The sequence below is a fragment of the Poecilia latipinna genome, unplaced genomic scaffold, assembly GCF_001443285.1.
Source record: "Poecilia latipinna isolate Pla-1442-1.1 unplaced genomic scaffold, P_latipinna-1.0 Scaffold309, whole genome shotgun sequence".
Classification (NCBI taxonomy): domain Eukaryota; kingdom Metazoa; phylum Chordata; class Actinopteri; order Cyprinodontiformes; family Poeciliidae; genus Poecilia; species Poecilia latipinna.
The window spans coordinates 146,901-166,552 of record NW_015112925.1 but is presented as its reverse complement, the minus strand read 5'-3'; the positions used below and the strand labels follow the sequence as shown (position 1 = coordinate 166,552).

The following is a 19,652-nucleotide window of genomic DNA, read 5'->3' as shown; positions in this document are numbered from 1 at the left end:
CCATGGTTCCCACGTAGCATTCTAGGAATTTTAGAGTACGGACAATTTCCAGACGACGTATGTAGCAAATGATAGTGGGTTATGGTCATGTGATCGTGACAATGTACAGCAGTAAATAAACGGACGCCTTTTCAACAATCTCAACAACTTAACTCTAATTATTATGTGTAATATATAAATGTGGTGAAATTATTTGAAGTTTAGTGATGCGAGAGGAAGCAGAGGGAGAGAGAGAGAGAAGGTCCAGGAGGAGAGGCAGCGGTGACTCTGCCATTTTTACCCGGCATCCCCCTGAACAGAGCCGGGGTCGGGTCAGAGGGTTGTCCTCCCTGGTGTGTGCACAACAGCAGATGGGATCCAACTCTCTATTTCTTAAAGAGAGTTTAAGAAACTCTCTTTCTTAAACTCTTAAAGAGTAAAAACAAACAAACAAACAAACAAACAAAAAACAAAAAAACAAAAAACCTTGCAAATCACTGTAAAAGCAATGTGATTTTAAGTGGGGGTGTCGACTGTTTTTAATTTAATTTAATTTAATTTAATTTAATTTAATTTAATTTAATTTAATTTAATTTAATTTTTAGAGAATAAGTTGAAAACGCCAGTTGAGCTGGAAGTTTATGTTTATGGCAAAGTTTTATTTTTTCATTATTATTTGAAAGATTTATTCGAATTTTATATTTCAAATTATTCTCCAATCACAGCAGCGCATACTTTAAATAAATAAATAAATAAATAAATAAATAAATAAATAAATAAATAAATAAATAAATAAATAAATAAATCGTTTTCCCATGATCAAAATGCCAAGATTTTGCTCTGACGTATTTTGAAGCTTGCCAGTGTACATGCACTAATGTGGGTGGGGGAGGAGGGGGAGCTAAAAACAAAAGATGAAAATAAAACAAAGCAACAGCATACAAATAAACAAAACCTGGGAGCCCGGAGAGCTGCAGTTCTCCGGGATTTCTTCGGCCGCATGGACTGAGGTAGGTTGAAGTTGGGGGTGGGGGGGTGGGGGGGGGACCAGCGCCAGAGGGTTTCTGCCCGGTCATGGAGCTCAACTCCATTTGTAAAGGCTTTCCTATGGACAAGAGCGAGCCAAATGAATAACCTAACGCTGAGCGGGGGCGTGAGGACTCCCTCTATACAATTCAATCGGCCACCAATACGACCTGTTTTAGTGACGGACAGACTTGAAGTGATCAGGAAAAATCAGCAAGTGTAATCAATCAAACCCAAACTTACTACGTGTAATTTTTTTTTCCCACGTAGTTTTAACAACCTGCTAAAACTTACTTAAGTTTGAAATAATGAGCATTTAAACAAAAGCAAGGGGGAAAAAAACCCCACACACTCCTTGTAAATAAACTGAAAGTGTAAGGTTATTTTCACAGTATTTTTTAGCAGTACAGTCACAATTTGTTAAATTGCAGCAAAACGGGCAGTGATCTGATATTCACATTTAAAAAGCAACAATTTTTCCAGAAGTTATATAAGAAATGTACATAGCAGCTGCAAGGTAACAGTTTTAAGTATTTAAGAAGGAGAGAACAATAAACAAATAAATAAATAATATCTTCCTTATTGCTTAAAAGTCAGAAGCTCACTTACTTACCCACATGTTTGCACCTTATTATCACATTTCCTGTTTGTTCAGGTATTTTTTTTATTGTGCTCAAGGCATTTTTGAAATGTCCTCTCTTTTGTTTTTGTAGTAATCCATAAATTTCGCTTCATACATCTTAAAATGTCCCCACTTTCTGAAAATGCAGCTGGTATTTAGGCCCTTCCCCCCCCCCCCCCACCCCCCTACATTTTCCAAAGCTCTGTTGAAAATACTGCACACTATGGAGGGATTTGAACATGGCCACAAGCAGGAGTGACCTTTGACCCTCTACCCCTCATACCGGGGAATTATAGGACGAAGAGCCGAGGCTGACAGGGCCGAATCAAACACCGCTGACACACAAACACACGAACGCAGGCTGAGTGCTCAGAGATTAAATCTGGACACAGACACTTGTTTGATATCATCTCTGTCCTTCATGTAATTTCACCATAAAAATCCAGAGGAAACTTAATGTGGGTTTTCAACTTTGTGCTGCATGATCTCAGGCCACAGCTTGTTTTGTATCAATTAGCATGGCTGCCTTGCGCCTGAGCTGACAGACACTCTCACCTATAAGGAGCCTATTTGTCAGGACGGAGACGGATGGAAACCACAGCCTCTCTGGTTGCTGCAGGGCGATGGGAGGCGGGAGACACAATGTGTCAGAAACACATCTGAGTGGATGCGCTTCCTTTTCTCTCTGTGCTTTTAAAGCGAGTGTCTCAAACTAAACCACGGGGAAATACAATAGGACTCTTCTTCTGGTCGTCTGGGCCTCTGGGAGATGAGATTTCAGCCAGCGGATCTCGATCTCTGGGGTTTTCAGCAATTGTTGGTCAGGTGGTAAATGTAGATTACAAACCTTGTAGAAAAACTTGTGCACATCCTCATTATTCTGAAAAAAATAAAAAAATAAAAAAATAAACAAACAAACAAAAAAAACACCAGCTATTATCAAAACATGCATGTTTTGTTTTGTTGTTGTTCTGTTGTTTTATCTCTTCAAGTGGTAAAGTTGTAATCTCTTAAGGCCAAACATAAATGTAATCATGTTACTAGCCTAATATACAAATATTCAAATAAAAAGAAAATCATAAAGTCTTTAAATGTTAACACCTCATCCAAAAAAATGTCATTGGACAGAGAGCAGCTTAGTATTACTTATAGATGAAACTTTGTGGTAACGTTGGAGCTCAAACGCTAAAGGCTTAAATTAATTTGTTTTCCAATCTTGTTTGAGTCTCAAAAAAAAAAAGAAAAAAAAAGAAACATCACAATTTATTTTAAAAAGAAAAAAGTAAAACAATGCAGTGTTTTGGCTTGTTACATCTTTGATTATCATTTATTATATTGACATAGAACAAGGAATGCAGTTAAATTGCCTTTAAATATACTGTAATGTCAGCAAAGATGAGGACCTGGATAAAGCATCGGACTTTAATGGACCATTAGAGTTCAAAATTATACTTTTGTATGAGTGTCTGATTTACTAATATCTTCGATAAAATTAAGTAAAATTGTTCTACAGACAGTAGCTGCCTTAATATCCATAACCATTTTCTACCTACAGGTCAGGGTTTCTCGGTTTCTATTCATCAAGCGTTTCCTCTCTCTTAGAGATAGTTACAGTTAAGGCTCACCAGACATTTTATAAAAAAAAAAAAAAATTCCTACACCTTGATGTCTCTTTAGTTCGTCTCAAGATAAACGAGATGCAAATTAAACAATGAAAGCCCAAAACTGAAGACATAAAGAGCTGATTGTGGCTCTAAAACGGGCCACAGATTCTCATCTGTCTCGTCAGAAACTAAAAACAGCTTCAGTCAGAATCACCTGAGGGACAAAAAGTAGCTGATGGGTCAACATTTGAATCAATGCATGTCTGTCCTCGTAAATCAAAGCAAAACTTAACACAGTAACACTCGTATTCACTAAACCACAGGATTTGTGTTTTCTGTAATACTGAACGTAAGGATATTCACCTTGGAGATTTTGACAATATTATGCTTTTCCAGATTGTTTAAACCTGAGAACTAATAGAACAACTATGGAAAAATTATGACTTTAAAAAGAAAGTAAGTACTTTTATACTTTTAATTCACTTTGTGATTTTTTTTTTCATTCCCTTTTGGTGACATGCTTCATCTGATTTCCTGAGATGTTTCCATTTTTTGACAAATACAAGATTTTTTTCCTCTTCTTCTTCTTCTTTTTTTCTTTTGCTTTCTTTAAGTTAAGAAAATCTTATTTGAATCACTTAGTAAAATAAAATGATCTCAGGATATCACAGAAGGTTGATTCAGTTTAAGCTGCTTCTGTCCAGCATGCAAGCCCAAAGGTTTTACTCCTATCAGGAGTAAATGAACTGGGAGGGTTTCAAAATGAATTCCACTAACATCGAAATATCTTTTATTTTATATTGGGAGGTTGTATTTTTTAAAATTTTACTCCTTTCAGACACAGAACTCTATTTTTTGTTGCCCACATGTCAACATTTGCACTAGTAATAAGTCATGTTGTTCTGGGTTTCTTCGTTATCACAGCATGTTTCCAGAACGGATCCTCTGCGATATGTTCAATAAAACTCAGTCGAGGATGATTAGTGATGATTATTCCTCCTGATTTTTTCCTCATTATTGGAATCTTATTGATTGAATATTCCTGGTTAGGGAAAAAAAAGCACATTCTTGTGTGTATTTATTTGAGAGAAGAGCGTTTTTTGGTAACATTTAAATCAGATTTCACCTGGTTAAAACTTGTGTGTCGTCCCCAAGGAGACCATCACACCTTGTGATTTAAGTTTGCTGTCACTAAAAAAAAAAAAAAAAAAAAACATATGAAGAAACTTTTATTTAGCCACCTTGGATTTTTGTCACAGATGATTTTCTGCCATGAACCCAACCAGTTATGTAAATGAAGAGGTAAGCACCCTGAATCTTCAGCAGCGTTATAAAACTATCACTGTTATGTTCTTTGGACCTCTCAGCGCTTCGCAGCCTCCCGGTCCCAGCCGACCTATTTTCCGCACCGTGTCACCGGCGGAGGCTCAGTCTGAGGGGGCGCTTACATAACCGCCTCGCGCACGATCTCGGCGCCCCTCCGTTACACGGCTTCTCCTCCACGCCTAGCTGGCAGCTGCTTTCTGGAGATTTCGTTGATTTGATTGTGCGCTAATTACATCACCGCGTGCGCACGCCGAAAGCAGCGCACGCGCTTAACGAATGAAGATAGTTGCTCGAGTCTCGCGGGCCCGAAATGGGGCTTTTTTGGGGGGGTGGGGGGCACGTTTGGGAGTACGCAGCGTTCATTGACGTTGACGGGTGGGTTGGAAAATTCTTCTTAACGTAAAATCCGGGAAACACCGGGGGACCTTGGACTGACTCCAGAGGGGTTCCGCAGCATTTTCGTTTTGGTTTCAAAATAAACCATCTGATGTTTGAGTGCCTTCCGGTTGGTTCGATTGAGTTGAAACATAATATTTTTCCTATTTGTTGGCTTAATAAATCATATGAATGACCAGACGTGAAAATATCAGTTTAAAAAAAAAGGTCGCCACTCAGTTTTAGGAGCTCAAACCAGGTTCATTTGGGATTACACCAAGTCCTATTCGGTGTATTTACAGCTGAGAACCTACAGTAGCTCACGAAAGACGAAACGGAACGAAATAAAAAGAAATATGCTCCAGTACAGAAACGAACAGGGAGAAAATGTGTTTGAGTCCCTCGTTGTGCCTCTTTCGACCTCAGAAGTGCTTCTGCTTCAGAGATGTTGCGGTCTGCCAGCGCCCCCTGCTGTTCGTGCGGTTTAGAGAAAAAATCTCTTAAAGGGGATGTCGAAAAGCCGGAAAAGCTTTTTAAGGTGGACCGGTGGAGTTATTCCTGCTGTTTCTGTTTTTTTCTGTTTTAGCAAAGGGCGCACAGGGCAAGTTGGACTCAGACGCTTCCAAGCGCATTTTTCACTCTCTTTCAATCCAGTAACACTTTTACTTGAAGCGCACAAGGAAGAAAAATAATACAACACTTAAGCTTTCCTATAAATTAGGCATTTTTTCCTTTCTTTCTTTATTTTTCTTTCTTTTTTTTTTTTTACAGTTCTGGTTAAATCAGGAGCATTTTTAAATGAAGCAAATGAGAAAAGAGGGAGACCGAAAGAGGAGTAATACACAGGCAGAAGGCAGGCACATTTAAATCCGTCCAAATTGAGAAAAAGAAACTGGAAGAGTTGAGAATAAGAATAATAAAAATAGTAGCAAAGAAAATTTAATGTTTAGCATATTTTTCGCTGTTTTCTCCAGAACTCATGGTGCTTGCTCTTTAAATCGTAATGTGACTCAAAATTCTCTTTAAAAGCAACTCGGAGAGCCTTGGCTTTTTTTTTTTTCTTTTCTTCCAATTTTTGTAACTGTGAGGAAATTAGCTCCTGTCATATTTGAGATTTACCTGCCTTTGTTGTATCATATACTGATTGGTAATAATAGATGGCGACAAAGTTTTTTAGAATCAGACAGAAGCTCCAGAACTGCCCAGGAGAACTGAGCGTGTATCTGAATTAGTTCTTAGCTCACGCACATTTTATTTCAGCTTGTCAACAATTCAACAATAAATAAATAAATAAATAAATAAATAAATAAATAAATAAATAAATAAATAAATGAATGTCTGCCTAAATTGTGCACATAATCCTCACAGCCAGAGGCAAACACTACGGCAGGTCAGTCTGTAGCATAGAGCTCATGTTCTGGTTTGATTCTGCTTTAAAACTTCTAAAAACTTTGATTATACCACGACTATGAGATTTTGCACTAGTATAAATCAGTTCTCGGATTTAAAGGAGTAGTTCATCCACATTTGTAAATGCCACCTCTTTACGATCGGGGAAAGATCAGTTCATGTAGCCAGCATCAGGTTAAAAATGATTATAATCTGGTGGCACAGCAGCCCTATCAGAAATGTCCATTTCTTTATCTGAAATAAACCACGACTTTCAATCATGCATTGTGTCTCAGCGGACCTAAACACATCACTCTTTATATGTATTTTTTTTTTTTTTTTACTGATTGACCCCTGTGATGTTAGACGATCCTCCTCTTCTACCGCCATCTCTTCCTCCTCATCATCACACCTTCATTATTTGCATACAGTGGCCTCCGCTTTGTTCCGTTCTCCCCTCCTGCTCGCCTCCTTTCTCCTCTGCAGCGCCTCGTCATTTGATCCCAGACACTCCGGCGGTTCGGTCTCCATGCGGCCCTCTGTCCGGAGCGGAGCAGACATGACCGCCGCTCTTCTCCGCGCACTCATCCTCGCTCTGCGCTTCGCTCTCGCCGCATCCTCCTCGCCTCCGGGTCAGGAGGTTCCGCTGTGCTTCGTCCGGTGCGCCAACACCGGCTCCGTCCAGGCTTTTACACCCACGGGTGTCGGTGACCTTGACCCGGGGAGCTGCTCTGCGCGATGCCTGCGCGACGGGTGAGTTCCCGTCAGGGCTCAGACTGGTAGCACACGTGAAGGTTGTGTTGTTGTTGTTGTTGTTGTTTTGGTTGTTGTTGTTGTAAGAAACCAAATTTTATTGCAAAAATAGCCTAAGTTTCTAAAATAAATAAATAAATAAATAAATAAATAAATAAATAAATAAATAAATAAATAAATAAACTATAATTTGCATGATGCAGCATGACACACTGGAAATCTGTTAACTGTTAGAATGCAATTTATTTATTTATTTATTTATTTATTTATTTATTTATGTGAGTATATTTTAAACTACAATATGTGGGTAAAAATGTGTCTCACAAGTTAATTGTTATTTGAATAAATTAGTTAAATTCCATTCAGTGTTTCACATTTACTCATGCAGCTAAAATAGTTGTGCCAAAAGGAGACAAAACTATAAATAAAAAAAATAAAAAATAATAATCATTTTCGATCAGGGTGCAAACTCTATTTTCATAAACGTTCACAATTAAGCTAAGCCTGCTGAACAAAAACATTTGAAATGCAACCTAAAAAATGTCATGCAACCTTCCTGTTACAGCAACAGCTAAACTGTGTTAACAGCTGCTTAGCATTAAGAAGCTTATTGTTGTAGCGAGTTTGCCTTTTGCATTAGCTCTTCCACTGAACCAGTTAGGTTGGACAGAAACTTGAATTCTTGTTTGAGTACAGCAGCCTGTCCCAGCCACGAGCCTCCTGAGAGCTTTTAACTCTTACTGTGTTTTCTCTTTTAGTAAAAGCCAACTACTCTTACTCTTCTCTGCTTGTAACTGTGAAAATGGCCGACAGTTGACTGAGGAAACATATTCAGTTAACTGATCAATATGTTGTTAGAATTACTAATAAAACCCATATTTACAAACAAACTTGTAAATCTGCACAACTTCATCTGAAGGATTAAGATGTTCATTGTTTTAACAGGTAATATTTGATGCCCTCTAAAATCCTATTTTATAGTGCACCTTTGCTTTTGGAAAGTCCAGTTATAACATTTGATCACAGGCAGGTTTTTAAGTAATTCTTTAAAACACTTTCGACTTCTATTACACCTCTGTTGCTTTTCTGTATTTTCAGCTCATCAAATATTTTGAATGTTAATTGTTAGTTTATAAAAAAGGCAACATTTTTTAGTTGTAAGGAAAGTAATTAATAATAAAAAAAGGTAAATAGTTCATCTGTGTTCTAGAAATCTGTTTTTAAGTCCCAATTTAGTTCTTTTTGCATAAAAGAAAGGCTTCAGAAGACTTAAATGAGCAAGTTTGCGATATTTGGACCAGTTTGAAGTTAGATGGAAAAAGAAAAATAGCAAACACTACTCTGCTTCTGTTGAAAACATTTTGTAGGAAAGAGTACTGTAAAACTGAAATTTTGAGGTTATTAAATATTAACCAATAAACTAAATTGAAATTTATTTAAGCATAATAGTTCATACATGAAATGTAATGTTCAGCTTGAATAATTTTATTTTGGTAATAAATTGTTTCAAAAGATTTTGATCAGAAATTAGCTCGATGTTGTCTCAGTCAACTATTAGCCTTTCTTGTTCTCGTAATCTTTGGTGTCCTGTAGAGAACTGTAATTTGTATATACTTTTATTACTTAACTTATGTTGTGAATCGACATATTATTAGAATAAGCTAAGAACTGTCAAAGACCTCGTGGTTGAGACCATTTTTGTTTTATAGCAAGAATTTAAGTTTTTATCCAGCATTAGCTACCTTAGCAACAGCGCTAATGCTAAAATCAAACTTGCTAGCAAGTCCAAACCCAGAGGTTGCCATCTTAGCTCTGCCATCAGGAAAAAACAATGTTAACTCTCAATTTAGTCACATTTTATGGCTTGATCAAAAGCAAATTTTACTTTTTATTTTTTCTTTAAGAATTAACATATAACATTTTAATTATCGAATAGAATTCAGCTAATTTAGTATATTTAAAAAAACGGTAGGCACCATTTAGATGTTTAACATATCATATTTCTACCCATAAATTAAAATCTACATAAACAAAATGCACAAGCTACAAGCTGTAGCCCAATTTCATTGGATCAATATTTATTTTGTCAACGTGTCTTTAAAAAACAGTGAGATATTTGTTGCAATCAATGCTTGTGTTTTTGTTTCGTTCAAGGTGCCACTTTGGAGCATTGTCTTCAGAGGCTTGTTGCTGTGGAAACCAGCTCCACACTCTGCTGGTCAGCGCTTGTTTTATCTCCTCTCTTAGAGAGTGGACAATAGACTTGATAGAAGGAAGTGAAAAACAAAGGTGGGAAAAAGCACTGTCTTTTTTTTTTTTAGGTCTTCGCTTTCCTCTTTGATCCTCCAAAATTAAAGAGGCTCCAAAAAAAAAAAAAGAAAGAAAATTCTGCAACTTTTCAAGTCAGCCTTCTGTTTCCATTTCAGTCCCATCTATTACGTGCCTCTTGGAAATGTTGGAAGTGGACGCGAAGGATCTGAGTCACGAAGCGAAGGACCATTATTTCTCTGTATGAGTTTGTCAGCACGTCCTGAGGGAGAGCAGGCAGGGAGGACGCTTGGAGAGAAAGTCTCTGGAAAGCTGGCTGGATGCTGGAAGCAGACCGCAGGTCAGCTGCTGGTGCAATTTACTGAGCTGAAGCTGTTCAGTTTCTATTACACACAAAACTCTCCTGTGCTAAAAATACACTATGACTCAAGCAGGGTTGTTTGGGGTTGTTTAAAGTCAACTATTAAATAATACGTGTCTCTAAGCTTCCTAAGTGATTTAATCCATAACTGTAAGTTGTCTCATTAATGTTTCAGTAGTTAAGAGAGCCCTCTGTTGTTGTGACTTCCTGACTGGCGATTTTATGCTCTTAAGTCCAGGTATTTCACATCATGTGTTGTATGATTATAGCCCTTTTTTTGTGTCCTGGGATTGGATGTTAAAAACTGCAGGGAACTATAACAACCTTGCGGTAACGTTTCTTTAAATGTTTCTTTAAATGCTTATTGACATCTGCTCGTTTATGACTCTCCTGTTAGACATCCACAGCACCGTCTCCACCCGCCACCTCTCCGTCTCACAGCTCTCTCCTGGCAGCTATTTACGTCAAGGCCTCCTTGATAACCTCTGCTGATGTTCCCTCTGCACATTTAGGCTCCAGCCGAAAGCCCGTCAAGGTCGAAACTGTCACCCAGCAGGCAGATATGAGTGAAGGCGAGGAAGTTCTTCTCTGCCGGGGTTTAACACATAAACAGAGAGAGAAAATACCGGAGGATGTGGAGAAAGCTAATCCTTCAAGCGCTGACTGTCTGAAAAACACTTTGGTGAGTCAGGATGTACGAACACTTTTGTTATAGCCATTTTTTAAAACTTTTTTATTTATTTATTTATTTTACACGAGAAAAGCATCTCTTCATAATGTGACAGAATCAAGATAGAATTTTCTGAAACATTCATTGATGCTGCCAAACACAACTCTGCAAGTTTTTCAAAAGTGAATCAGTTAAAAAAAAAAAGAGAGAGAGAGAGGGCAAGAGAATCAGCTATGTGTGAACTTATTGTGACTGGATTGTCCATCTAATGTCAAGACATAAGATGTGCTTCCATGTTTTAAAAATATTTTGAACATTAATTTAGTGTCATGTCAGAGTTGTTCCATATTTGTTTATCCACTTGGTGGAAAAATGAAAGAAAAAACATGAAGTAAATCCAAAAAATTATATATATATATTTTTTTGTGTAATCCTGTACCAGACGAATAAATAAAAACCTGAATAAATAAATAAAAACTTGTAATGATCAAAGTTATTGAACTGGACATTTTTGGATATTTTGTTTTCTGAAGATGAGTTGTCAAATCGGTCAAGATTTTTATATAAAAAAGTCATAATTTTAACCATGCAAAAACCTCTTTAATTGCACTTTACAGTATTTTTTAAAATGTATAATAAGTGCAGTATAGTAAATAGATTTTGCTGCAATTCTCATTTCACTTTGCTGATGTGCACTATGCTCAAACAGTAGTTTGAGCATAGTGCACATGCTTATTAAAATAATAAAATAAAATCTAGTATCACTGTATTATCCAGTCTCTGAGACTGATAGACATATGTATCTAAGTTAACAATTATTGTTTAGTTTCTGCATTATGTGAAAACTCCCCAAAATAATTTTACCACTAATACTTTGTAAAAGATAATCTGCAGGCAGTCACAAAATAAAAAAAATAATAAAATCAAACACTTTCCTCTTACTTTTCTATCTTACTGCCACAAACAAATGTTTTTGTGTATAGTAATGTAAAAAAAAAAAGCAAAAACAAGGGTCACAAATCTTATATATATATATATATATATATATATATATATATATACATACAGTGATACTATATATATTAGCCGACCAAATTGTCATAATAATGATAATAATGCCAGGAGTGTAAGAAAGGCCAAATGTTGCTGTTTTGCAAGTAAGGTCATGACAAAATCTTTTGGTGTACAAAACACATGGATGTTTTCAAATGGAATATTAAGTCAAATATGGATCATTATAAACTAATCTATGCATTCACATTTTCTCCAAAAATCTCAACATCATGTCTTCCATTTAAAATAACTGAGGTTGTAGTTGCACATACAGGTTCATTTTTAGATTTCAAGCATCAACGAACCCTCCTTTAATCACACATCGTTGAGCTTCGGATGATCTTTACTTGCTTTTTGCCCCGCAGGCAGTTGCGTGTTGTTTCATCTCCGACCGCAGCCAGGATGTGTCTGACAATAAAATGGCAGCAGGTGATATTTCTGACGACAATGAACTCTTGAAGCTCACAGTGGAAGCAGAATCCAACCACAGTTCTGATAATCCCAGAGACTATATCTGCACAGAGAAGCACTGTAACCACGAGCTGCTGTTTGACCTCGCCAAGCGGGTCACGTCAAACCAAACGTGTCTGGTTTCATGTAGCATTTCAGGAAAGTCAGACGCGACCGTCTCTCTGCTGGTTAATGCAAAAGTAAAGCAGAGAGGCAGCAGCTGCACCGCAGGGGCCGAGGCAGCAGTGGTTTTGCTTTTCACCCCCAGTGGGCCCGTTGCGAATCAGGTGCTAGCTGAGAATCAAGTCTATTTTCAGAGCAAAAGTGTGATAATGTGTGTCAAGGGGAAAAGGAAGTCAGAAGCTAAATATATTACAACAGAAGAACCACCAGATCAGAGTGAGAAGGAAAAAGGTAAGAAGTGAAACACTCTTAAAGAAGTGTAACTCTCTTGTTGATTACAATTTGTGTACATTTCTAAAGAATTATTGCATGAATTGATTTCTTTTAGGCTGTTAGATTTCTGCACTGAACAAAATTATTGATCCCCCCCTCCCCCTCCCCTCTCAGACGTCAGGATTTATGCAGAACGGCAAGTGTATCCCACAAATAAAGACATAATCTTCCTGGTTGTCACTGACATACCGGATCCTGTAGAATTCCTCTGGGACTTTGGAGATTCCAGAGGAGCCAGAACCAGATTAAGGACCATCACAAAAAGATACCACAACCCTGGACGGTACGAATCACCTGTAAAGTATGCAAATTAAAATTCAGTTATCTGTCCAAAATAAAGTAAATATCGTATCGTATTGTATTGCATTGCATCGTATTGTATTGTATCGCATTGGCTCCAGGACTCAAACCCAGGTCAAGGACCAGCTGATGCGGAAAATGGATGAATGGATTATTTAATAAATTACTGCATAGCATCACATTACATTATATCATATCATCTCATAATATGTTGCATTGTCATCATATCTTAAAGTATTAATCCACACTTCATCTTAGAACAAAACATTACACAATGCATTTTATTCTTTTGCATTATACTGAATTGCATCACACTTTGTATCATGCTGCATTTTATTGTTCCATATTATATTGTATGCTGAATCTCAATGAACTAGATTGGATCAAGTTGCAAGTTGCTAAAATGCTCGCATTGGTACAGTTTTTTTGTATGATGTTTCTTGCTTCTTAGACATAATTGTTGTCCTCCTCTCTTCACATAGTTACAACGTGGTAGCAGCTGCATCTTGGGGTCAAATGTCGGTCACCTCGGACGTGTTTCGCATTGAGATCCAGAGAGTTGTGAAGCTCAGCAGGCTGGTCCACCAGGCCTCGGTCTTAAGGAATCAGACTCTCACAGTAACATGTAGAGTCAATGCCGGGACCGACCTCACCTTCATCTGGAGCTTCGGAGATGGAACAACCAGGCCCGGGCTGAGCACAACACGTCACGTCTTCCACAGGCAAGCCGGGGAGTTTCACTGAATTTAGAGATTGTTTCTTTCAAGAGCGTCTCTTTTCCACAACGCACCGAGTGTTTGTGTTGTGTGTCAGCAGGTTGGGAGAGTTTGCAGTCAAAGTGATCGCGTCCAATCTCATCAGTTCTGCGTCTTTGAGCAGCTATGTCTTTGTCGTGGACCGGCCGTGTCGGCCTCCGCATGTCAAAAACATGGGTCCGCTCAAACGTCAGGTACAAGCTGTGACTCTACTTCAACCTCATCATACAAGAAGATTATTTAGTGTCAAAGAAGTTAAGCCTCATTCTTGTGCTAAGTTTCAGAGACATGAAGTCATCCATCTCGGTGTGACATTTGAGTCAGATGTGGAGTGTGACATATCAGAGGGCCTTCGCTACTCCTGGACTTTACTTGGTTCTGGAGGCCAGATTATTAATTTGAGTCACACAGACACACAAAGACAAAGCCTGATTCTCCAGAGCCATCTCCTGGAGTATGACACCTACAATGCCATAACAAGAGTAAGTTATTTAATGGGAAAGAGAGCCAAAATCATTTAAAGTGTCCAACTCAAATGAATCATCTAGTTGTTTTTTGTAATTTCTTTTTTAGTTTAGGCTTTAACCCGCATTTATGTCCCAATCCCATATTTAAATCTTTGATTTTTGCTCAAGTGATGCTTCTGTCCTCTCCAGGTTCAAGTTATTGGCAGTGTGGTGTACAGCAACTACACTGTGGCTTTCCAAGTGAAGCCAAGCCCTCCGGTGGCGTTCATCCAGGGTGGCACCAACGTCTTTATTGGCAAAACAAGCAGCAATGTGGTCACCCTGGATGGACAGAAATCCTACGATCCAGACTTCCCTAAAAACCCTCTCAGGTACAAACTTTCATCCAGATTAGACAATGATTCAGACACAATTTATTAATATTTTTCATGGCAGTGTTACAATACATGAATTTTTAGCAGGCCTAAAACCTGGAGCAGCTCCAACTGGCAACTGCTTGGCCTATTTTCTGAGCGTTCAAGGAAGGCTCAGAAACTTCTGAATACAGTGAACATCAATGACTGAATTGCAAAATAAGTTTGATTGGACTTTTCTTATTTGTTTACTTCTGTTTTCTGATCATTTATTTCTGTAGACTGTCTTTGGTTGGAAGCAGTAGGAATAAGTTGCTAACCCTCTGCCATTATTGAGATTTGTCATATTTGCTTTAATAGCAACTGGAAGGCTATCATTGCTTCCTCTTATTATTTTTCTCTCTCCATAGTTACAGTTGGGCTTGCAAACCAGTTTCGACCATCACCAGCTCCTGTTTTGACCAGGACATTCCCACTTCATCACCTGTGCTGAAATTCCCTCCCAGTCTGCTGAAGACCAAGTTTGATCAGTTCCAGTTTACGCTGACAGTCCTCAGCAGAGAGCGTTCGGCTTCATCCGAGGCTTTCCTCACAGTCACGTCACACCTCACAGGGTATTTTCTCATTCCTTGAAATAAAATTAATACATCCACAGAGATATGTATGACTAACTGGTGAACAGGATTGAATACATTAAAAAGCAGCAGTGGGCTAAAGCATAAAATTGATTGGAACATGTTGTACCCAGGAAGGTCTCAGTTTTCTGCCATCAGTGCCAGGGAGATCATGTGAACTGGGATCAGTCTTTTTCCATCCGTGCACTTTGTGAGGACTGCAGCATTCACAGTGAACTCATTCAGTACACATGGAGTCTTTACCTGGTCAATGCGTCGTCCAAACCCATCACAGAGGGTAAACAAAGATCAGTTTGCACAGCTTATTGTTGCTTTTCACTGGTTTTAATGAATATTAAAAAAAATAAAAATATCCTGACCTCGTTTTGGTTCTCTTCCAGTACCGTTTTGTTACACAGTAGATGTCAGCTCCCCTTCAGTGATCCTGGAGGATCCCACCACATCCACCCTGACTCCTGAGATGTCAAAGGAGTCATCTCAGGTCATCATCTCAGATCTGGTTGGCAAAGGCCAACCAGATCAATCTGGTGCGTTAGTCTGAAACAGATTGTCACAAAAATACTGTCTTCCACTAAATCTACTTGCCCTGTTTGCTCCCTTTTAGATTTGTCAAGGTCTGGGTCGTCCCATACTTCTGTCCTTGACCAGGACACCGGACTGCCCCGGTCTAGAGAAATCCAAAGTGAGTCCTCTGCCGACCGGAGATATGCTTTTCCTTTAATGGAGGCCGATGATGTAGCACATCAACCAGGTAAATAATATTAGAGCAAAATCTTCCAAAGTTAATGTTTTATTTTTTGTTTTTTTTAGCTTTGCTCACAGTTTAATTGTTCAAGGCAAACCTCCTGAATTATATTAGGAGGTTAGAACCCCATTGTAATGGGGCCTAGATCTCACAAAAATATTAATTTTAGCTAAGATGTCCCATCTAGCCAGTGTACATGTAGTGGTTGTACAAATTTTACTCAGACACAGAAAAAAATTTGTTACCATGTTATTTCTCCATACACTTTTTGTCCAATGATGTTGTGTTATGTTATGTCATGTTGTTCACAATCTCCAAAATCCAACTATAATTACTTTGTTTAAAGCCAGTTCAGCAACAGGTTCTGGTGATTATGATACTCCGTATCCAAGTGTGGAGGAAGGAGATTCAGCAGGAAGATCTTACGGTACAAAAACAAAGCAATCCTACAACAACATCTGTCTTCTATTTTTGTGCAAGACTGTTATCTAATAAATCTCTGACTTTACTAGGTACAGATACCGAGATCTTCAGTCCAATTGATCACTTGGAGTCTGATCTGATGCTACTCAAGAACGAGGGAAGTAACCTGGTGGATCCCAAACCTTCGGTAGCGATTCAGGAGCCAACTTTGCTTGACTTCCACCGAGATGCAGTGGAAAAAGGCCTATTTGAGTCCTACACTTACACAGGTGGAGCCTTCAGAGACGTCATAAAGTCATGTCATCTGTAACATTCTTTCCTGCTCGATGTTTAGTTTAGCATCTTTTGTTATTTCAGGGATTTCCTCCACTTTGCTGATTTTCAGGCCCTTCAGCCTGAAGCCAAGAAGCATTTACATGTTGCAGGTCACTGCCAGTAAGTTTTAACACCCGTGTGTTAAAGAAAAACGGATTATCAAGGTTGCTTTAAATGAATTTTATTTTTTCCAAGAGTCTCAAAATAATTGGATCGGTCAGACTCAGCTGTTCCTAAAAACAAACCCGGTTCCAGAAGGTGTGAGGTGCCAGGTTCGGCCCGTGGAAGGGATGGAGCTACACACTCCCTTCAGCATCTTCTGCACCTCAGGACGGGAGGTCTGAAACGTTATTGTGTATTTAACTTTTTATTTATCATAGTCTTCATACATGATATCCATTTCCAAAATATTTTCTGTTATCATTAAGATTGAAATATATTTTAATCTGGTCTTCCGTTCTTGAATAATACACCCTGGCAGGCTTCATCCTTTAAGTTTTTAACGACACTTTCATTGGGAAAGCCATCAAATTATTGTAGCGCACCATTTAAATTTGACTTTTTTTTCTCCACAACTTTGAAGTTTTAGCTTAAGTTAGTGTCTTTGTGTTTACATAAGGACTTAGAGTACAAGTACAGCTACAGTATAGGAGGCAGACCCCCCAGGACGATGTACCAGGGAAGAGACTTCCTGTACTACTTCAGCCTGCCCTCTGGTGACCCCAGAGATGACCATGAAGGTGAACATTTGGCGTAGATTGATGAGATTTGACACTCATCAGCCTCGTCAGTTCTCCTCCTGCTTATCAGACTGAATAATCTCATTTACTGCTGTGTTTCTTCAGTAAAAATCTACACTGAAATCAGAAGCAGCAGCTCTGGATCAGCCACCAAACCGTGTCCTGTCGCCGTCCGAGTCAGACCAAGCTTCATTGGAAACGACTCGTCCTCTTCGCCGTCTCATCGTGATCCTGCTCTAAAGCTGTAAGAGGCAAAGTCCATCAGTGCTTCACGATCACATTTGTGTTTTATTTAGAACCAAACAATAAAACTATTAAGACAGTTTTTAAAATTACATTTTTTTTTAACAAGACATGCTTCATTTGTCAAAAATCAGAAGAAAATAAAAAAAAAGGAAAGCTTATTAAATTGTGTTTTAAACCATGTTTTAGATTTTTTTTAAATGAGCATTTTGGGGGTGGGGAATTTAAAACATTTGAGACAAACCAAGCTGACATGACTTATAAAGCAGTTTATATTTTGACAGACACCAAATAAAACTTAGTGAGTAAGAAATTATAATTTCTGTGTTGACTTAAGCATCGACATGAGAGCTTAGTTATAAAGTCAACTATGAATTTTGCCATTCACCATTTTAAACTGGACTTAACTTTTTAGTAGGGACAGATTTTGTTAATAGTTTTGCTGATATTTGATGGTATATTAAATTTTGATAATTGCCAAATATCAGGTTCTATTTACTTGTGTTCTTTTTCACCAGAATATCACATTCAATGACATTTATATATATATATATATATATATTTAGAAAATAATTTCTTAAAAAGTACTTTATTTGGAGGCATTGTTGTAACAAGGTTTTTGTTCAAATGTGTTAAAAAGTGGCATCAATTAGACCATTTAATAGCTTTTTCTTTTTAATCAGCAGGACTACAGAGGAGTCTAACATGTGATATTTCTTTTTGCCTGCAGCTCAGAGTGTCTGAGGAACTTGTCCTCGTTAGTAAGTCTTGGGAATCCCGTTGAGATCCGTAACTACGTCAGCCTCCTGACCAGCGTCCTGAACAAACTGGGCCAGGATGCTGAGGCCAACACACACGCACAGAGACACACTCGCAATGTGCTCATTCGCACTTTATGCGACTTCAAGGGGAGTGATGAGGTACGGATACATAGCCGCTGCGCTGCTTGATTCAGTCTGCAACAGTTTCTACGCTGTTATATTTATTATGGCTTTAATTTTAGAAATCAGTCGCTGACAGCGTCATTATTCTCAATGAGCTTCTACAAGTTACGAATCAGGTGAGAAATGAATGTCTGCTCAAATGGGGAATGTCCTGAATGATAAATAGGTTTTCTGACAAAATTTCCCCCCTTCCTCAGGTGACATTAACGAGCGTCAGACATGTAGCGACATTCGTCCGGTCTGTTTCAGAGATACTTCCTGAGTTTAGTGCTAACCGGGAGAGTCTGATCAACTCTGTGTCATACTGCCTCCAGGTGGTCACAAGTTGTAACTGCACATCTAAAGCAGCGGACTGTTTTAACAGAACCTGCGTTGTAGAGCGAGGATCACCCACAGCGCAAAGCACAAAAGATTCTGAAAATGCATCTGACAGCTGCGCACAGGAGTCGCCCGCTGGCCCTCATCTCCAACATGGAGGAGCGGCTGCAGCAAACCAGCTTATGGAGGAGATTCTGCAGACTGCAGCAGACCTGATGCTGGTGGGCTCAGGAGTGTTGCTTCAAATTTGAGTTATTTTAAACGAGCTTCTCCACTGGGATTCATTCTGACGCATTTATTTCCAGAGGGATGTTTTGCCCCACGAGGCCAAGCAGCACAGAGTTACCACCGGCCCCGTCGACCTTCTCGCTTCATCCCAAAACCGAACCTCTGTGATCGTCCGGAGTGGCTTCACCACTGTCCGCATGCCCGCTGCTCTGATCCAGAGCGCGTTTGGGCTTCACGACGGAGGGTCCCGACTCAGCGAGCAGCAATCCTGCGTCTTCAGAGTGCTGACTCAGCTCGACCGCAACCTTTGCCCCCGAGACGCACAGCTTGAAACAGGGGGAGCTTTTACTCTCACCTCCTTTTCCCAGCTGACCGGACCGGTGGTGGATTTCAGTCTGTTTAAGTGCAACAGGAGAAAAATCCAGATTCACTCACTCCCTCAGCCAGTTGACACTGAAATCCAACTTCCGCAAAGAAATGTATGCCATCTCTTTTTACGCTCTCTCAAAAATGGTGTCTAGATCTCTGTGTCTACCAAAACGGCCATCATGCCTAATTTACAAGCAAAATGTCCTGCTGTAGGAGAGCTCTACCGGTCGGTACGTTCTCCTTCGTAACCAGATCAGCTACCACAACTTCAGCATCAGCCAGCAGCTCCTGCAGCAGTCCATCCAGATCACTGTGACCTTCACACCGCTGCCCAGCAAGCCTTTTCCCGTCATGCTTCTCTTCAGGTAGACTTGTTGATTGCACGCAACAAGCACACAAACGGCACTCTCTCAACTCCCCCCCCCCCCCCCGTCCTTAACCTTCATATACATGAGTTGGAAGAAAAAAAAAAACCCACACAAAAA

At 39.0% G+C, this 19,652-nt stretch overlaps 1 protein-coding gene across 1 annotated transcript in view; it reads left to right on the top strand.

The window, feature by feature from the left end:
* The first annotated feature begins 6,850 nt into the window (after nt 1–6,850).
* Nucleotides 6,851–19,652, top strand: part of pkd1l1 (polycystin 1 like 1, transient receptor potential channel interacting) — a 28,953-nt gene continuing 16,151 nt past the window's right edge. The window contains exons 1-25 of the mRNA XM_015034697.1: nt 6,851–7,074; nt 9,229–9,363; nt 9,501–9,682; nt 10,216–10,385; nt 11,792–12,290; nt 12,447–12,615; nt 13,115–13,354; nt 13,449–13,581; nt 13,666–13,869; nt 14,044–14,225; nt 14,618–14,821; nt 14,956–15,119; nt 15,223–15,369; nt 15,447–15,593; nt 15,934–16,014; nt 16,100–16,279; nt 16,368–16,445; nt 16,521–16,663; nt 16,945–17,065; nt 17,171–17,309; nt 18,039–18,228; nt 18,312–18,368; nt 18,450–18,791; nt 18,876–19,277; nt 19,381–19,532. Of these exons, the coding sequence (XP_014890183.1) occupies nt 6,851–7,074; nt 9,229–9,363; nt 9,501–9,682; nt 10,216–10,385; nt 11,792–12,290; nt 12,447–12,615; nt 13,115–13,354; nt 13,449–13,581; nt 13,666–13,869; nt 14,044–14,225; nt 14,618–14,821; nt 14,956–15,119; nt 15,223–15,369; nt 15,447–15,593; nt 15,934–16,014; nt 16,100–16,279; nt 16,368–16,445; nt 16,521–16,663; nt 16,945–17,065; nt 17,171–17,309; nt 18,039–18,228; nt 18,312–18,368; nt 18,450–18,791; nt 18,876–19,277; nt 19,381–19,532 (4,685 nt within the window). The remainder of the gene's footprint in view (nt 7,075–9,228; nt 9,364–9,500; nt 9,683–10,215; nt 10,386–11,791; nt 12,291–12,446; nt 12,616–13,114; nt 13,355–13,448; nt 13,582–13,665; nt 13,870–14,043; nt 14,226–14,617; nt 14,822–14,955; nt 15,120–15,222; nt 15,370–15,446; nt 15,594–15,933; nt 16,015–16,099; nt 16,280–16,367; nt 16,446–16,520; nt 16,664–16,944; nt 17,066–17,170; nt 17,310–18,038; nt 18,229–18,311; nt 18,369–18,449; nt 18,792–18,875; nt 19,278–19,380; nt 19,533–19,652) is intronic.